The sequence below is a fragment of the Onychomys torridus genome, chromosome 5 (assembly GCF_903995425.1).
Source record: "Onychomys torridus chromosome 5, mOncTor1.1, whole genome shotgun sequence".
NCBI lineage: Eukaryota > Metazoa > Chordata > Mammalia > Rodentia > Cricetidae > Onychomys > Onychomys torridus.
Genome location: NC_050447.1, coordinates 88,561,632 through 88,579,631, shown reverse-complemented (window position 1 = coordinate 88,579,631; position 18,000 = coordinate 88,561,632). Strand labels below are relative to the sequence as shown.

At 41.3% G+C, this 18,000-nt stretch overlaps 1 protein-coding gene across 6 annotated transcripts in view; it reads left to right on the top strand.

The window, feature by feature from the left end:
• The window catches only part of Pard3 (par-3 family cell polarity regulator), a 539,860-nt gene that overhangs the window by 393,809 nt on the left and 128,051 nt on the right, over positions 1 to 18,000 (top strand). For all 6 annotated transcript variants that reach the window (XM_036187591.1, XM_036187588.1, XM_036187587.1 and 3 more), the window contains 2 exons: positions 679 to 789; positions 14,671 to 14,907. In XM_036187591.1, the coding sequence (XP_036043484.1) occupies positions 679 to 789; positions 14,671 to 14,907 (348 nt within the window). The remainder of the gene's footprint in view (positions 1 to 678; positions 790 to 14,670; positions 14,908 to 18,000) is intronic.

Genomic DNA, 18,000 nt, shown 5'->3' with positions numbered 1-18,000 from the left:
TGTTCCCAATAAGCCTACCCGTTGAAAATAAAGAAGAATCATTGCTTATGGAGAGATCATTAACTAGACGATTTTGGTTTCTCAGTCTTCAGTCCTAAGAGGAGCTCCCTCTGTGCAGATTTTTTTTTCTTTCTGGTGTCTGAAGTGTTCAGCCTGTCATTCTGCACATTTATTTTCTGGTTTCGTGGGATCAACTGCAAGTCTTTCTTCTGTTGTTTTTGAGACAGAATAATTCAGGTTGACCTTGAACTCTTTTTTTATAGATAAGGGTGACCTTGAACTTCTTATATCTTATCTCATTTTTTTGGGGGGAGGGGGTAATGCTACAGATGGAACCCAGGGTTTCATGCATGCTGGGTAAGCACTCTGCCAACTGGACCACTCCCCAGCCCCTCAGAAGAATAAACTAGTTAACCTTGCTCAGCTTTTTATTTTGTTTTGTTAAACAACACAAAAAAACATAGATACTGAGGGGCTGGGGAGTGGCCCTTCGAAAAGGTTTTACCTGGAATATTCTAATTAAAATTTAATAGAATTTGCTCATTGAGGGTGATACACTCAGGAGTCATCTGTGCCACATTGTGGGGAACCTAGCCATGTCACTAAGTATGTGTGTATCTGAGAAAGGACAATTCACTGTGTATGTATTGACCAGGTAGAAATTTTCATTACCAACAGGTTTGGCAAACATCGAAAAGATGACAAGATGGAGAAAATGGGTCGAGTCAAAATCCAGGATTCCTTCACATCCGAAGAGGACAGGGTGCGGATGAAGGAAGAGCAGGAGAGGTAGGCCTCCGAAGTACCAGCACCTTCCCTGGCTGAGGTGCCACCCTCAGTCATGGCTTCCTGTCTACTGCTTTTATCTTCAATGCAAATAGTTTGCACTCAGCTGTAATATCTGTGATGATTGGGAATTAACAGACACAAAGGAAGGCTTTTGAAAAGAAAAGGCAGGAACTTTTCTATTCATTTGAACCGAAGTGAAATTTTATGGTTTTAGTTAAATTGTTTACATAGTGGACGGGTATACATTAATACTGACCTTATCTATTTATTGGGTTTCTTTGTGTGTGTGTGTAAATTATGTGCATCCATGTGGAAACCTGGTGTCTTCCTCTGTTGCTCTTTATTGTTCTGTTCTGTTTTTTGAGAAAGGGTCTCTCACTGAACCTAGAGCTGACCACCAAGCCTCGTCTCCATCTGCCCAGCACTGGGATTATAGGCACATACTCCAGCCTTCTGCCTCACACTGCCTTTCCTGAGTGCCCACAGCCAGGCACCCTGTGCCTAGAAAGAATTTGCCTTTCCATCTTGGACTTGGAGTGGGTTTCATTTTATCCTTAGCGTGGATAGCACCTTTGAGAGCAGGTGTGTGTTTACAGTTCTAGAGATGGGCTATCTCATGCTAAAGAATGAGTAGGAAATCTAAAAAGCACCTCTCAGGTCTGAAGGTGTTTCTGGTTTTATTTTGCATTTCTGGGGATTGACTTGAAAGTCTCACACATGTCAAGTAAGACCCCTTCCTCTGAGCTGTGCCCCAGCCCAACAGCTTTCTTTATATAAATTAGCTGGGGAATGTTTTCATTCATCTTTCTCTGGGGAATTTTGCTTTTCATTTCTCTTTGTTTTGAATGGAGCAGTTATTCTGTTCTTTAGCTTCCCAGTAAATGTAGACATAAAACACAGAGTTTGAATGTATGATACATTTGCATTTATTTACTTTTAATCTGTTTACTTATCTCTTTATCTTTCTTAGTTCTAAGAATGAAGCCCAGGGGCTCATACATGCCAGACATTCTGACTTTGAGTTGACTCCAGCGCCTAATTTTCCTTTGAACATGTTGTACTGTGTTAGGCAGGGCTTCTGTTTGTCTGTGTGTTTATTCATTTGTTTTAGTGTGTATTCATTGCACAGATCTGTTTCATTGTGTTGCTCTATGTGCACCTGTGATGCACTGTGTTCACAGTCATACCTCCCAGTGGACTCTTGTACATCCTTCCTCCACCCCATTCTTCTTCCCTAATAGTCTCCATCATGTCCACGCTAAAAGAGTTTTTTTCTCCTAAACATAGAACATACCAGGTCAGTATATGGACTCACGTCATCCACAGATGTCCAAGTTACTTAGAGAGCAGATGGCGTGATGGGAAGAAATACTCTGCTTCCTTGCCTTGAAATTGGCCAACACTGCACAATCTTTCATAGTCTAGACATGCTTGCTTTGCAGTTAGGTGGCTTCTATACTCCCCTGCAGAATTCTATCAACATTTCCAAGATACTTTCATAATACACTGTCAAGTGTGCCCAACTAAACAAGTTTAAGATTACAGCTTCATTTATGTTAATAATTTGCTCAAAGCATGGTTCATTTCTCACTTTGACTTTTAATCTATCTCTGTGCCTATATGATGCAGTACCCTGGGGACTCAGTTGGTCATAGTAAATTTACAGTGTACATGGGCTTAGAACAAGTCACTTTGAAAAGTGACTAGTCCAAAAAGAAGCCAGTTGCATTCAGAAATTTGAGCAAGTTATGGCTCTTTATATTTTAATACTTTTAAAAGTATGTTTTATATGAACCGTGGATTTATAACAAACTGGTGCTGCTGGCAGGCAGTATACCTGGTGTTTGAAGTTTATCCTCAGTGCTTTCATGGCTGCTAATCAGGCTGCAAGCTTGATACTTGTGATGAGGTGCTAAGTCCCATTGTGTGTTTGGTGCTTGTGATATGTGCTAAGTCTTCTTTAGTCTATTTCCCCTTCTGTGCTGTTTTTGCCATTAGCAATGCTGTTTTGAGGAGGAATACTGTCGCTTCCTGGGGAAAATATGATTGGAAAAATGGATTTAAAAACACAAACCAGAAAAGAGCATTCTCCCCATAGCCTCACCCTCTCTCTCGCTGCGGATACATTCCTTCTATAACAGCATTTTACACTGGAGTATTTGAGTTCTAGAATTTTTGGTTGACTCTCCATCAAATACAGAAGCTGTAATTCCTTCATTAATGCTTCATGACATGTCCTCCAAACCAAAGTGTTTTCTTGCCTGCCCACACTTGTGAATCCCTTTGCTAAAGGAGTAAATATAGGAAAATGGAAAGGACCATGTCTATGGTATTTAAATGTTATCCCTAAAATGCTGGTCTGTTCTGATGGTGGACATGAGCTCGGCTGTTCTGAGCCTGGGCCTTGTTTAATAAGGCTTCATTCCTGCACACATCTTCTTGCCTTGCTGCCCACACAGCAAACCAGCCACTATCTTGTGTTTGATTTTTCCATGAGTGTAGGTTTTATGTAATGAATGTCAGTCAAATGGGTATTTTAGAGAAAGATAATGCAAGGACTGTGGCTCCAGAGTGAGGCTTCTGCGTAATGGAACAGTGTGTCGGAGCAAATGGTTCTCACAGAAGAACCGCGTGATCATAAGATCAGTATGAAGGTTTTAAGACAGCCAACAACTGTATAATATGAAGCAGCTGAAACATTTTCAAATTGTTTTCTGTTGAACTAATCTTAGTATGTTCCTCTTTTGTAAATATTAACCGCATGTTTATGTACATGGTCACGTGTGGCAAACTAGTTATAGAACTCAGAGGTTTTTTTGTCATGTTAAACAAGTTCTTTACCACTGAACTACAATACCCCTCACCCCACTCCACCCATACACACATCATTAAAGTTGCTGGATGCAGTGGCTTACACCATATTTTTAGTAGAAGGCTAATGCAGGCCAATGAATAGCTCAAGGCCCCTTGTCCTGCCTTACTAGAAAAGGGATTGGGTATGTGTTTCATTGACAGAGTGCCTGCCTGGTACACAAAACCTTGGCTTTGATCCCCAGAGTTGCATAAACTATGTATAGTGGCCTACACATGTAATCCCAGCACTCAAGTGTGGAGGCAAGAAGGCCAGAAATCCAAGGCCATCTGTAGATGAATTGCTAAATCCTTCATCTTCAGCTAGTTCAAGGCTAGCTAGGGATACATGAGACCCTGTCTCAAAGAAATAAATAAAATCCAAGGCGGGTCTCTTGAGGGTTGAAAGTACAGCTCAGTTGTAGAGTATGTATTTAACATGAATGAAATCTTGAGTTCAATTCCCAGCACGAGAAGAATTTAACTGATTATTTAATCATTCTAATGCAATTTGTGTTTCTTAAAGTCTTTTTCTTTTCCTCTTTAAATTGTAGCACAGAGACAGGCTTGGTATCTGTATTTAATCCCAGCTATTCAGAAGACCAAGGCAAGTGGATCACAAGTCCAAATCTTGCTTGGAATAAGTTCAAGGATGGCCTGGACAACTTAATAAATCCTATCTCAAAAGAAAAAGGGGGTGGGTGGGGCTGGCTGTTCTTCCAGAGGACCAGGGTTCAATTCCCAGCACCCACATGGTAGCTCAGAACTGTCTGTAACTCCAATTTGAGGGGACCTGACATCCATGGCAAAACACCAATGCATATAAAATAAAAATAAATACATTTAAAAAAAAAACTTGACTGGGGATATAGTTCAGTGGTAAAGCACTCACATTGGACCCAGATTCAACGTCAAACCTCCCCATGGATGATTCTCTGCATTGTATCCCCCTGTTTTGGAAGTAGGGACATTTTGTATGTAGCTGGGAGATTTCAACACAGCATAGACTTTATCTGTACCTACTCTGGATAAATAAAGACTGTGCTCAGTCACAAATGTGTTCTCTTCATGTTTCTCTGCTGCAATTAGTGCTAAAAGCCATTTATTATAAAAGCACAAATACTAATGAATAGAAATGTTAGAAGAACAAAATCTTGTGTGCTTTGTCCCCATCACACATCATCCATTTTAATTAGAGAAAAGGGTGGTGGGCACGGTGACAGAGTCTGGAATTAAAATCATTAATTGATGTCAAGCTGAAGAGAGACAGTTAGCAAGAATCCAGTGACAGCAGGAACAGGATTTACATTACTGCTTTATTAGTGTATTGCATTATTTTGTGTATTTTTGCTATACAGCATCAATGCAATTTCATTGTAATAGAAAGGAATCTTTTTTTCCTGCAAAGAGAGAGGTGTGAATATGTGTTTGAAGAAAATAGCAAATCAAAGTAAGTTCTTTCTTTTTTTTTTTTTTTTCCAAAATCCGATAAAAAGTTTTAACTGTTGTTTTAATTTTTTCCTTGCACTTAAATGATGGGGAACAATGTGAGATTTTTTTGTAGGTGTCGGCCAATATAGCTATAGTTGTCTGCATTCATTTAAAGCTTGAGTAGTTGTTAAGTGGGAAGGGTGGGCAGAGAAGCATAAAGCAAGAGAGGTTTCTTTGTCACACTGCATTTGGAGGCACCAGTTACCACCATAGTCGCTGATGGCTACCCTGAGACAAATGGGCTGAACAAAACCTAACTGTTCAGAAGCATGAATAACCCCTACATCTCAGAGATAATTTGTGACCTCAGGGTCTCCATAAAAGAATAGAGGGGTATTCTTTATAGCAGTGACCATCTGGAACCATTAGGGGCTCAGCTGCAAGGTAATGGGCTTTTTTTTATTATTTTATTTTCGTAAAGAAACCATAATATTCTTATTAGGACATAGAAAATATTTTCTACCCTGAGCCAAATATTTTTTCTTGAAGTAAGTTTCTCCACTAAGAATGAATATATGTAGCATGCAGATACAACCTAGGAATGTCGCAAAGCCCCTGTCCGTGAGGTTTGGTGATGAACAAGACGTGAAGGGTGAATTTTAAAAGGTAAGAAGGAAAATCACTTAGTTTTCTTCTTTGTAGCTGGGTGTTTGTCTTCGTTTTGCTTCTTTTTTTTGACAGGCTTTCACGTAGCTCAGGCTGGCTGGACTGGATTTCTCTATGTAGCTGAGAAAGAACTTCTGATCCTTCCTCTGCCATTTCCCGAATGCTGTCTCTCCAGGGATAAGCAGCACACTCTGTGAGGTGCTGGGAATAGAACCCAGGGCCTGGACCACTCAGCTACATCTCTAGCACACTCATGATTTTTACATTTAATTTTGCTTTTTTAATTAGGCTTTTAAAATTTATTTTGCTTGTAAATTTTTCCTCAAACTTCTCACACACACACACACACACACACACACACACACACACACACACACAGGGTGTGTTACTGGTTTTTAAAAATCACCTTCCTGTGCCATTTGCATAGGAAACCTCCTTGGTGTTCATCTGTAGAATAGGGATGCTGACATCTCTACCACCACCTTCGGTGTCAGAGGTCTACATATGGATGTGCTGACACATTGACACTGAGGTTTTATCATCAGGATGAGCTGCCAGGGTGGAAAGGGACTCGGGCTAAAATACACAGGTGACAACAAGATTATCCAAAAGGATGATTTTCCATGATTGCCTTTTAGAGGGGACTCCTGAGGGCAGGGCTGTTATCTCTGAGTTCAGTGACTGCTGGTGATCACCTATAGGGTACAGATTTGGATACAAGGACAAAAAATAGTAGTTGAGCTAGATTTCACAGACAGCATCTCATGCTGATCATCACTCTTCCAAGAAACTGGCCTCTTAGAACTTGTCACCTGAGGCTGGGGAGATGGCTCAGTGGGTGAACTTCTTGTTCTGCAAGATGAGAACCTGAGCTTAGGCCCCAGTACACCTCTAAAGAGCTCAGTATGGTTCTGCATGCCTGACATCTCAGTGCTGGGGAGGTGGAAAGAGGATCCCAGGCCCTCACTGCATAGCTAGTGCAGCTGAATTGGTGAGCTCAGGTTCGGTGACAGATGCAATCTCAAAACATAAAGTTGAAGGCAATTAGGCACGGCACCTGACTGGTTCCTGTCTGACCTAGTGCACACACACAGGAACACACCACCCCCCCCACCCCCACCCCCACCCCACACACACAAAGGAAAATGGCCCCCAATGAATATTTGCTTCTATGTAGTTTGGAAAGAGCATTGCAATCGAGGCCCCATCAGCAATGTTGAGAAAGTGATGCGCAGGAAGAATAGGGTGGCACTTTAGATTCGGGACTCCTGGGGACCCCATGTATGTGCCCTCTTCCTGATGACAGCTTCTCCGAGAACTCAGGCTCATGTGCAGTTACACAGTTCATTTATAAACCATCTTAGGCCATTCTTTTTAATTTCTGAAGGCTTTAAATTGAGAACTTTAGCTCTGTGTTTATATTTGTTTTTCTTTTTTTTTTCCCCCCACCAAAATTTCATCAGGTTCCCAAATTTATGTGAGCCTTGGCATAGCAGAGCTGGATTGCAATCCCTCCTGCTTGGGAGACCAAGGCAGGAACATGGTCAGTGCCAGGTGTCACTGAACTTCCTAGCAAGTCCTGAGTTCAAACGTTCAATGGAAGAAAGAATGGGCTAGGGAAATGGTTCAGTGGCAGAGCCCTTGCCTGACATGTGTGGGACCATGGATTCAATACCAGCACCATGAGAGACAGAGATAGACTGACTTATGTGAATTCCCAGGACCCCTGGCTATGGCCTTTGATGAGATGATTGTCTTAAAGCGGCCACATGTTATAAAATAGTAAAGTGGGTTGTTGGATTCATAATAATTGAGATTCAGGTTAATGTTCTGGTAAGTTAAAAATAATGGCTCATTTCTTTCTTTCTGGTAGTTGTTTAGGTTTTTTTGTTTTGGTTTTTTGTTTTGTTTGTTTGTTTGTTTGCTTGTTTGTTTTTGGGTTGAACCTGAATTGAGAAAACAGTATGACACAAAGAATAACATTATCTCTTAACTATGTGGCATTTTCATTTTGGATACCCAGTAATAAATTGATTTTTATAATTATGTCCTTGACTATCATAATTGTAGAAGAGAATGTAATACAATCTGCTCACGGTTTCTCTTGTGAATATTCTACAGGAACCCTGGTGTCGAATCTAGGGCGTTCCCGGGTCTTAACCTTTCAGCATAGTCCATTTCTAACAAGGTCCTGGTTTCTGACTTGGGAGGTTAAGGTGTTTCTAGGGAGTTTGAGCACTTTGAAAGCATCTTGGTGATCCCCATGCTGGAAAACAGTTAACTGAAGTCCTGTCAGAGGTCAAGTGCTGCCCCCTTTTCAGAGGGTCTTCCCAAGAAATGCTGAGTGAGGTACATTAAGTCCTTGCAACTCCTTGCTGGAAAATAAGAAAAACTGGGTGAGTTAGCTCAGCCTCTACATGTGTACTGTTGCATTGAGTACACACACACACACACACACACACACACACACACACACACTAAATAAAAAAGCTTAAACATTAAAAAGAAAAGAAAAACTAGAGAAACTTGACCCTTTGTAATCAATATTTGGCATATATTTGGAAAGCCAAATGTGGCAAAAAAATAAGGGAGAAAAGTGAGGACTTTGGTTGTCATGTGACAATCTTTTAGCTTCCCCCCACCCAAACCTTTTTATTTTGAAGTTATTTTTGATTCAGAGGAAATGACAAAGAACTCATCAGGCCTCATGTTCCCTTTATCCAGATTCTTCCCATGGGTCACACTGCTCATCACTATAGAATGATGGGCACAGCCCAACACACTGACCAGAGACAAGATACGTCCCTAGTTTCCAAGAGCATAGAAGGTCTTAACCGCTGTCAAGAAAGAAGTTACTGTACCTCAGAAAGTCCCTCCCCCTGCCCAGGCCAACCTAGCTGAGCCCTGGACACTTCTTCCTGCCTCTGTACTGTCATTTGGGCAGTGTGTTGGAGAGGAAGTCACTCTGGAGGTAACTGTGGAGGTTGCTGTTAACGCATTGTCTTACTCTGGAGGTGATTCTGTCTGCTCTGTGAGGTAATCATTCATTCCTGGGAACTGCCAAGCTGGGGCATTCTGTGACAGGGACAGTTTGTGACATATTTTTGTTATTTTCAATTTTTAAATAAAGTGATCACAAACAGTTGTGCACGTGCTTTTGCATGGATATAAGTTTTATTTATGGTATAAATGCTCAGGGTGCAACTAACAGATCTGATGGTAATGTGCATTTAGTGTTTTGTTTCATAAATTATATAAATCTTATTTTTTAAGTTTATTTCATTTATTAAAACTTTGTTATAAATTACATGCAAATAAAAAAACATTTGAAGCAAAATTAACCAAATCCACATTCACATTCATAATTCTCAGTGAACTTCTTTTTGTTTTTTTCAAGACAGGATTTCTCTGTGTAGCTTTGCGCCTTTCCTGGAACTCACTCTGTAGCCCAGGCTGGCCTCGAACTCACAGAGATCCGCCTGCCTCTGCCTCACAAGTGCTGGGATTAAGGGCGTGTGTCACCGCCACCTAGCCTCAGTGAACTTCTATACAATTAGAATAGCCATTCAGAAGCAATAGTGCCTCTCATCAAATTTTACATTTTCACTATCAAATGCATTTCTGTGCACTTATTCACCACCAAAAATCTAAAAATACATGACAGCGTTAAAACTATAAAAACAATTAGCTTTAGATCCTCTTTAATGACTCGAGTGCCCATTGCCTAATTCAGTCCCTCCTCCTCACCTAGTGTTTGCCCATTCCTGTTGTCCTTTCTGTGTGTTATAATGTACCCACATGTACGTGTGTTTACACACACACACATACAAGTTATAGACTAGGGTCTGCATATGAGGGAGACCATGCATATTCTAAGTCTGTCCATTTTCCTGAAAGTTTTGTTATTTCCTTTTTCTTCAGAGCTGAATAGTATTCCAGCTTATGTATGTACTGGATTTTCATTATCCATTTACCTGCTGTTGGACAGCTGGGTTGGTTTCATTTCCTCATTATAGTAAGGCAGCAATAAATATGAGGACACCAATATACCTATAACACAGTGCGGCGATCTCTGGGTATGTGCCTAGAAGAGGAAGAGCCAGGACACGAGTTCTATTTTATTTCTAGGGGGTCTCCACACTGAGTTCCACAATGGCTATGTTCATTTGCACTCCGCCAACAGTGAATAACGGCTCCTCTCTCTGGACATCCTCTCTAACATTTATTGTCAGGTTTCTTGATGACAGCCATTCTAACTGGGCTGAGGTGGTATCTTAAGGTACTTTCAATTTGCATTTCCCTGGTGGTTAGGATTGTTGAGGACTTTCTAACAAAGTTTCTCTCTCTCTCTTTCTTAACTGTCTATTCAATTCATTAGCCCATTTGTTGACTAGAAAGCTTTATTTACTGCAATTCTTGGCAAATTCTAGCTATTAGCCCTTTGTCTGAAGTGTAGCTGGTAAAAATTTTCTCCCATCCTGTGGGCTGTCTGTGTTCACTGATAGTAGTTTCTTTTGCTGTGCATAAACTTTTTAGTTTCATGTGACCCCGTCTGTGGACACACAGGGACAGTTCATTGCTATTGAACTTCCAATAACTTTAATGTAGACTGCGTGGTGTTTGTTGGAGGGACAGACCCATAGAGCAATTATTGTATTAGGATCTACAGTCTGAAGTGTGATTCTTCTTACTTGTTGGTTGCTGCTGTTAAATTCCTGAGAAAAGCACACTAAGGAGGAAGCCTTCAGGTTGACTCACACTTGAGGTTACTGTGGTCATCATGGGGAAGGCAGAGCAGGAGGAGTGTGGAGGCAGAGGTTCAGATGCGCCTGTCGTCAGAAAGTGGGAGGTGAATGCCGGTGCTGAGCCTTTCCCTCGAAGGTCTCTTCCTGCCTCATTTAACCCAATCCAGAAACTCACAACAGGTTACACCCAGAGATCTGACTGGTGATTCTAAGTCCTGTCAAGTCGAAGTTGACAGTCAAGGTTAACCACCGCCTAATTGTTCTTTGTTTGCCATTGTTTATTCTAGCCTTTGTCTTTCCTCATGCATATTACACATGGTATTTTTATGCATGCAATGTTAAAGATCAAAGTCTGGGCTCCCAGATGCTCAACACAGACTTCCACTGAGCTACACCCCAGCCCAAATTAGATTGTAAAATAATCTCATCAGTAGCTATGGAAATCTTGCTGGGTTTTTATAAGACTTGCAGTTAGCCTGTGTATCACTGTAGGGAGAATTGACCACTTCTTACATGGAGTGTTGCCCCTGTGAGTACAGGGTACCTCTCTGTTCCTCACATGGTCTTTCATTTCTCTCAGCTCCATTACATAGTTTTCACCACACTGGCCTTGTCCCTGTTCTGTTACATTTTAATCTATTTTGTATTTGTTTTTTTCAAGACAGGGTTTCTCTGTGTAGCTTTGGAGCCTGTCCTGGAACTCGCTTTGTAGACCAGCCTGGCCTTGAACTCATAGAGATCCACCTGCCTCTGCCTCTCGAGTGCTGGGATTAAAGGTGTGTGCCGCCACCGCCTGGCTCAATGGAGTTTTGTATTGTTTTGTTTTAAAACAAGGTCTCCTGTAACCCTCCAGTACCAGGCTGGCCTGGAACTCACGATGTAGCTAAGGACACTCATAACATTCTGACTCCCTGTCTCTTCCCAAATGCTGGTATTATGCCTGTGCACCATTACACTCAGGTTATACTGTCCTGAGGATTACATCCAAGGCTCATACATAGAAGACAGGCATTCTCCAACCTGAACTACTTCCTCAGCTGCCTCCTGGGGCCTTACATGGTGATCTTGTACTCCGTCATCTGCCAATCTTGCTTTGTTGTTCTAGATTTTTGTACGTTGCTTTGGATTTCCAGTTAGACCATATTATCTGAAAACAAGACTCATTTCTCCTCTCCTACTTGTCTGCTTTTCATTTCTGTGGCCAGGTTTGTATAATTGTCAAGAACTTCCAGCCCTGTATGGAATGATGGTGGCCTGTGTGTCTACCTTACTGCCTGTTGGAAGGGAAACATTCATTTTCTCCACTTTGTGTCAAGGAAAACTATAGGGTTTGGAGAAACACTTTTATTAAGCTTAGGAGGTTCTGCTGTAGTGTTGTTTTTCTGAGGATTTTTGCCATAATGAGGGTAAACTTGTCAAATTCTTTTGCATCATTTGATAGAATCATGTGACTTTTTAAAAATCTAGTCTAGGTCACATTCTTGTGATGAGCCCACTTGGTCATAGTGTATGATTGTTGAATTTTGTTCACTAATATTCTGTTGAGGATTTCTGCTTCTATGTTAATGAAAATATTGGCCTCCAGCTTTATTTTCTTATTTCTCTCCTCTCCTCTCCTCTCCTCTCCTCTCCTCTCCTCTCCTCTCCTCTCCTCTCCTCTCCTCTCCTCTCCTCTTCTCTTCTCTCTCTCTCTCTCTCTCTCTCTCTCTCTCTCTCTCTCTCTCTCTCTCTCTGGTGTGCACATACATAGATAGCATTGTCTCCATATGATTTGGGTGCCTTTTCTGGGTTCTTTTCAGTATATTTGCAGGTGGCATTTATGCAAACAGAAGTCTAGTTCAAATATGAAGAAAGGTAAATACAATGAAACGTTGAAATGAGTCTTAAAATGCTACTCCACAGAAATAAGTCTTCACTGACTTTTACATTTTTTTTTTTTTTTGACATGGCTGTGCTTACATCTAGTGCACAGTATGATACTCTCACACATGGTGTAATGATCAAATCGGGGAAGTGACTATACCATATTCTCAAACACAGAGTTCAAATTCTGTCCTCTGTCTCCATGTGCACATTGCTGCTAGCTGAGGTCACTGCCCAGTGCCACAAAAATGAGATTCCGACCTTCCTTCCTGATTGTGACTTTGACCTCTCTGCAACCTCTCCCCTTCCCCCACGCAGCCCTGCTCCAGCCTCTAGCAGCTACCCTTTGACTCACTGCTGGGAGATGTCTGTCTGTGTGCATCTGGCTTCTGTCACTGGGCATGATGCCCTCTGACCTTATTTACATCACCCTAACAGATAGAAGCCCATTCTTTACATGGCTGAATAGTATTCATTTGTATATATACCCCATATTTATAAATCTATCCATTTTTGAGCACTTAGATTGATTCCCCATTAAAAGTATTGTGAAAAGTGCTACTGTAAACACATGGATTTTTGTGGTGCATAGCTCTTTAGCAAATCACTTTTTGTCTTAAAAACACCCAGAGTTGGTGCTGAAAGATAGCTCAGTGACTGTGAGAACACTTCTCTTGCAGAGGACCTGTGAGTTCAATTTCCAGCAACCACGTTGGTTGGCAAAGAGTGTACCTATAGCTCCAGCTCTGGAAATACAATGCCTCTGGTTCCTGTGAGCACCCATACGCACATGTAAATACCAACATAGAACTGAAGTATAAAGATGATAATAAGACATCAGACTTATGTTTAAGCAGTGATGTCCTGCTGGGTATGTGCACAGTGATTCTGAATATTTCAGAGAACCTCTGCAGTATTTTCCTTCAAGTTTCATAGACATACATCCCCAGGATAAGGAAACTTTCCCCCACCTCCTTGCCAGGGTTTGTTGCTTATAGATAAGCAATTAAATTTACAAATGTGTAATGAAAATACTTCCCCATCAAAAATTATCAAATTTAACTGAGAATTGCTGTTTTTTAATTAGGGCAAAAATTAATATCAATATAATTTGAAGGGGGTCTTTGTATGAAGTAATTTAATAAAATCTTTAAATCAGGGTTGGGGATTTAGCTCAGTGGTAGAGCACTTGCCTAGCAAATGCAAGGCACTGGGTTCGATCCTCAGCTCAAAAAAAAAAAAAATCTTTAAATCAGTAAAAATAATCATTTAAGATCTGTTTCTATTTCTAATGCAGGCAGTTTTTATTTCAGAATTTGATTGTGTGGGTGTCTTTTCTGTATTTGATCCGTTCTGGAATTCCATTCTGTCTGAAAAATTTGAAATCAAAACCAGTGTCTCTGATTGAAGGTTTTTCTTCCATTGATGCAGTGAGGAGCACACTCCTGCTGAAGTCACCCAGATCCTCATGTCTGCCTGGCTTTTCTTTGAGTGGTGTGTGTTCATTCCACCTGCACATACATGCAGCTAGGTGACAGGCAATAGACAGATGGACAGAGTATGTGTAACTTTCTAAAATTACTTTTTGTCTTTAAAAATCAGAAGTCATGCCCAAGTAGAGTGTGAGTGTGTTAAGTATTTAAAAAGCAGTTTGACATCAAGTTAAATGAATAAAACAACAGTTGGAGATTGCCTTGTAGCTCCTGTGACCTTGCCAGCCATGGGCTTTTGACCAGGTTTATAATATCAGGCAATACATTTTACCCATGGGGCAGGACTCAAATTCAACCCAAAGAACAGTTGGCTGTATGTGTGGCCATGTGCACATGCACATTTGTGGGTGTGCATGGAGATGCTGGAGTCTCCATTAGTGTCATCTTCTGCCACTCCCCACCTGGTCTTTCATTGAAACTGCAGCTCACCGATTTGCTACTCAGTAAGCCCCAGGGATTACCCTGTCTTCTCAGGGATTGCTGGTACCTGCCACCCTGCTTGTTGTATGTACTGGGGCTCAAACTCAGTCCTAAGCAGCAGGCCCTTTACTGTCCAAGCTATTTCTGAGACCCCTTGTTTTTATTTTTTTGATGTCAGCTAATCAGTGTGAGCTAATCACTGAGTCATACTGCCAAGAACAAAATGGTTATGTTTAGTGTTTATGGCATTACATGAGAATCTAAAATGTGCATAAATGATCACTCATAACACACCTCCTCTATAACTGCATGAAACAAAGTACCTCCCACAGCACAGCTTGATGAAGAATCCTGTATTTGCTTCATAGCAAAGGAATAATTTCTCCTGCTTCAGCATTGTTCCAATTTTACAGGATTCAAGCCAAAACTCGAGAATTTAGGGAGCGGCAGGCTCGAGAGCGCGACTATGCCGAAATCCAAGATTTCCATCGAACATTTGGCTGTGATGACGAGTTGCTGTATGGGGGCATGTCATCCTATGAAGGCTGCTTGGCTCTCAATGCCAGACCACAGAGCCCAAGGGAAGGGCACCTGATGGACACTTTGTATGCACAAGTGAAAAAACCACGGAGCTCCAAACCTGGGGACAGGTAGGTGCTGGTAGTCATAGCCTGGCGTCTATGCCGGACACGATGTTGGCATTGTAAAATGCTGGTTATTGCCTGCCTGTAAAATGCTGCTGTGGCTAAAGCTATTGAGTTGGCACAAATCAATGGCTAATGGAAAGAACAGCAAGAAGTTTTGATTGTTTTCCTTACAGTTGCAGCCTGGCTCTCCCTGCTCTTCATGCCTCTTGGACTTTACCTGCCCCTGGCTTACAGATTAGATTGAAGTCAAGCTCAACCTTAAGCAATGCATTCTCATCTTGCTAGAGGGGCTTCTGGGTAGGATAACTAAATGCTGGGACATTCATTTGGACTATGACTTAGAAGGGCCACTTTGGGGTGGCATAATTTTATACTATGAAACAATTAGTAAATAAGGACTATTACACATCGGCTCCACAAGAGGCTTGTTAGGCACCATAGGCTTCGGGTCTGATATGTTTATCAGTACAGCAGACAGAGTGAAATGCCGATTGTGTTTTAATGGTTATCTAGTTATTTAACTGAGTCTGTGAGACTATATTACTGACATACACTTATTAAGGCTCTATGTACTGCTGCTATACTTACTTCAAATAGCAATATACATATTTCAGATTTTAGCTGAAACAATCTTGAATGGATCTTTCCCCACCCCTCCCTTTATAGACTCAAACACCATATGGAGTTTAGCTTTGAAGAGAATAATTCTCATTTCCTTTCATATCAAACATGTGCACACTATTGTCATAAACAATACGCCAATCGTGTTATAAACGTCGCTTATCGCTCTCTATGGCAGCTGGGCTTTGTAAATTATAAATGGTTTTACTTAAAAACAGTGTTTCTGAAGCATTTATGTGCATTAGGCATGCCTGAAAGGCTTCTCGAAACCCTGGCTGACTGTTTTGATGCAGGAGGTTGAGGGTGGAGTCCAAGAACTTGAATTTTTTAGGATCCCCTAATTGATGCTGGCCTTGCAGGCCTTGGTTCCGAGTCCTCTGCAGGACACAATCAGTGGACTCTGGTGATGATTCCTCACTTCAGTTTTGCAACAGCTCTTATTTAATCACTGACTTCTAGCTGTTAGTAGCAGAAGCTTGCAAATGCAGATAGCAACTTCCGGCAATTACAGAAAGAAACATTTTTAAAAATAGCAGATAGGAACAAAAGCAATCACAACAGCTCCCTTATGAGTGCATCCCAAGGCAATTGTTCTGACCCTGCACCTTCACTGTAGTTTAGATTTTTCCTGAGTATCCCAGAACATCTATTTACCATTGAATATGAGGAGGGAGTCCTCTAACATGAACACTTAGGGTTGCTCCAGCCTCTTCCTTGTGTCCCCCAGAAGGCTCGTGTGTGTATTAATGTGTGTGTATGTCAGAACTCAAGAATGAAGTTCTCATCAGTGGCAGTGACATTTTCTTTAAAAGCTTCTTACCTCATTTCTGCTGTGATTGTGGAAGCTGCTTGCAGAAGGTTAAGTAGCATCTGAAGGTACTTTCTTGAGAGAAAGGGCCACCAAAACACCAGCACTGTCGCCTAGTGACTCCTGGGGGAACTGGGAAAAGATGGCCTAGGAGTTATTGATGGCAGACAAAAGAGCTAACCATTTCCATATCTCCCACACTAACTCCCAAATCTGAAAACTGGAGGAAGGGCTGCAGCAAGGGACAGTTGGAGAGGACCCTCCTGTTCTCACTAACCACAAACAGCTTGTCTTACACCCCAGTACTCCCCAAGAGTAGCCACCTCTCCCGAAGGCCTCTGCAAGTGTTCAGAAGGGTGGAGCATTTTCAGAGTGCTCCCTACTCCAGCTTGCAGCATCTAAACCTGGGGTCTGCATGTCCTACTCTGCTAACCCAGATCTAAAACAGACCCAGCTCATGCCCACCCACAGTCTACTTTGTAGGGCGGGGTCACACTGAGCAGAGTCTTAGAGCCACGCCTTTGATACTGCTTTCTTCCAAGGCCCCTCAGCTCTACCTACAGGGCCTTGGTTTATTTTTGCAGGGAAAACAAAAGATTGCAGACACTCGCCAAACTTTTTAATGCTATTTTTTGCAGAGAATAAGGTACCTTTTAATGACTAATGGTGCTTCTACTTTAGAAGTGGCCTTTGTGGCTATCAAACCTTTCTTCTCTCCTGTTGCTGAATATGGGTTTGGCTTGGGAGCATGGCCTCACTCCGTTGTCTTTATTGGTGAAGAGAAAGCTATAGAAAATCTGTTCACACTCGGGTAGTGTAGAAGTCCTTTCCTAGGAAAAGGCGATCTCTTGCTACTGCCACACTGCTGTAAATTGTTATGATTATAATAGTTACTTACATATAAAGAAAAAGTGGGACTGGGCTCCTGTGTATAACCATTAGACATCTAATAAAACTTTAATCTTTACAAAGTTAGCTATAAACAAAATGACAAATCCATTGCATTTCAGCGAACTATGTTAATGTGGCCTATAATATTTTTTCATCATTTTATTTTATTGGTGCATTGTAACCAAAACCAATAGGTACACTGGGTATGATGGTCCACACCTGCCATTCTCATGCCCAGGCGGGCTTGAGTTGGTTTTGATACTTTTGTGAGGCACATGCAGATTCATTTCACCCATCCCTTTCTCTTGATTCCTTCAGTACTTGTGCAAATTTGTGGCCCGTGATCTTTGACTGAATATCATATTGAGATATCATTTATGGAATCACCCAGTTTTTGCTATCCTTAAGTTGAGACAGTGAAAGTGGCATTGCTTGGTATCTTTCTGTATGTAAAACTAAATTTAGGCAATGACTTTAACATGCCTGCAAGGTGATCTAAAATATGCTTATATGAACTTAAAAAAGTAATCGTTGTAATGGAAATACAGAACTTAAAACTACTTAGAAGTTTCCTCTGATGGATAACGTACAGATGCTTGTTGACTGACTAAATGTCACCAAAATTTGCAAAGGTTATCTGTTGAACTTTGCTTTTCAGATCTCTGTATTTTGTGGGAGTGTAGGCATCGCTGATAATCTGGAGTGCTTCTCAGATTTTCTTTGCTCAGTAAAAAAAGCAGTCCACAGAATGCTTTGCTCAGTCATTTTGATGGATC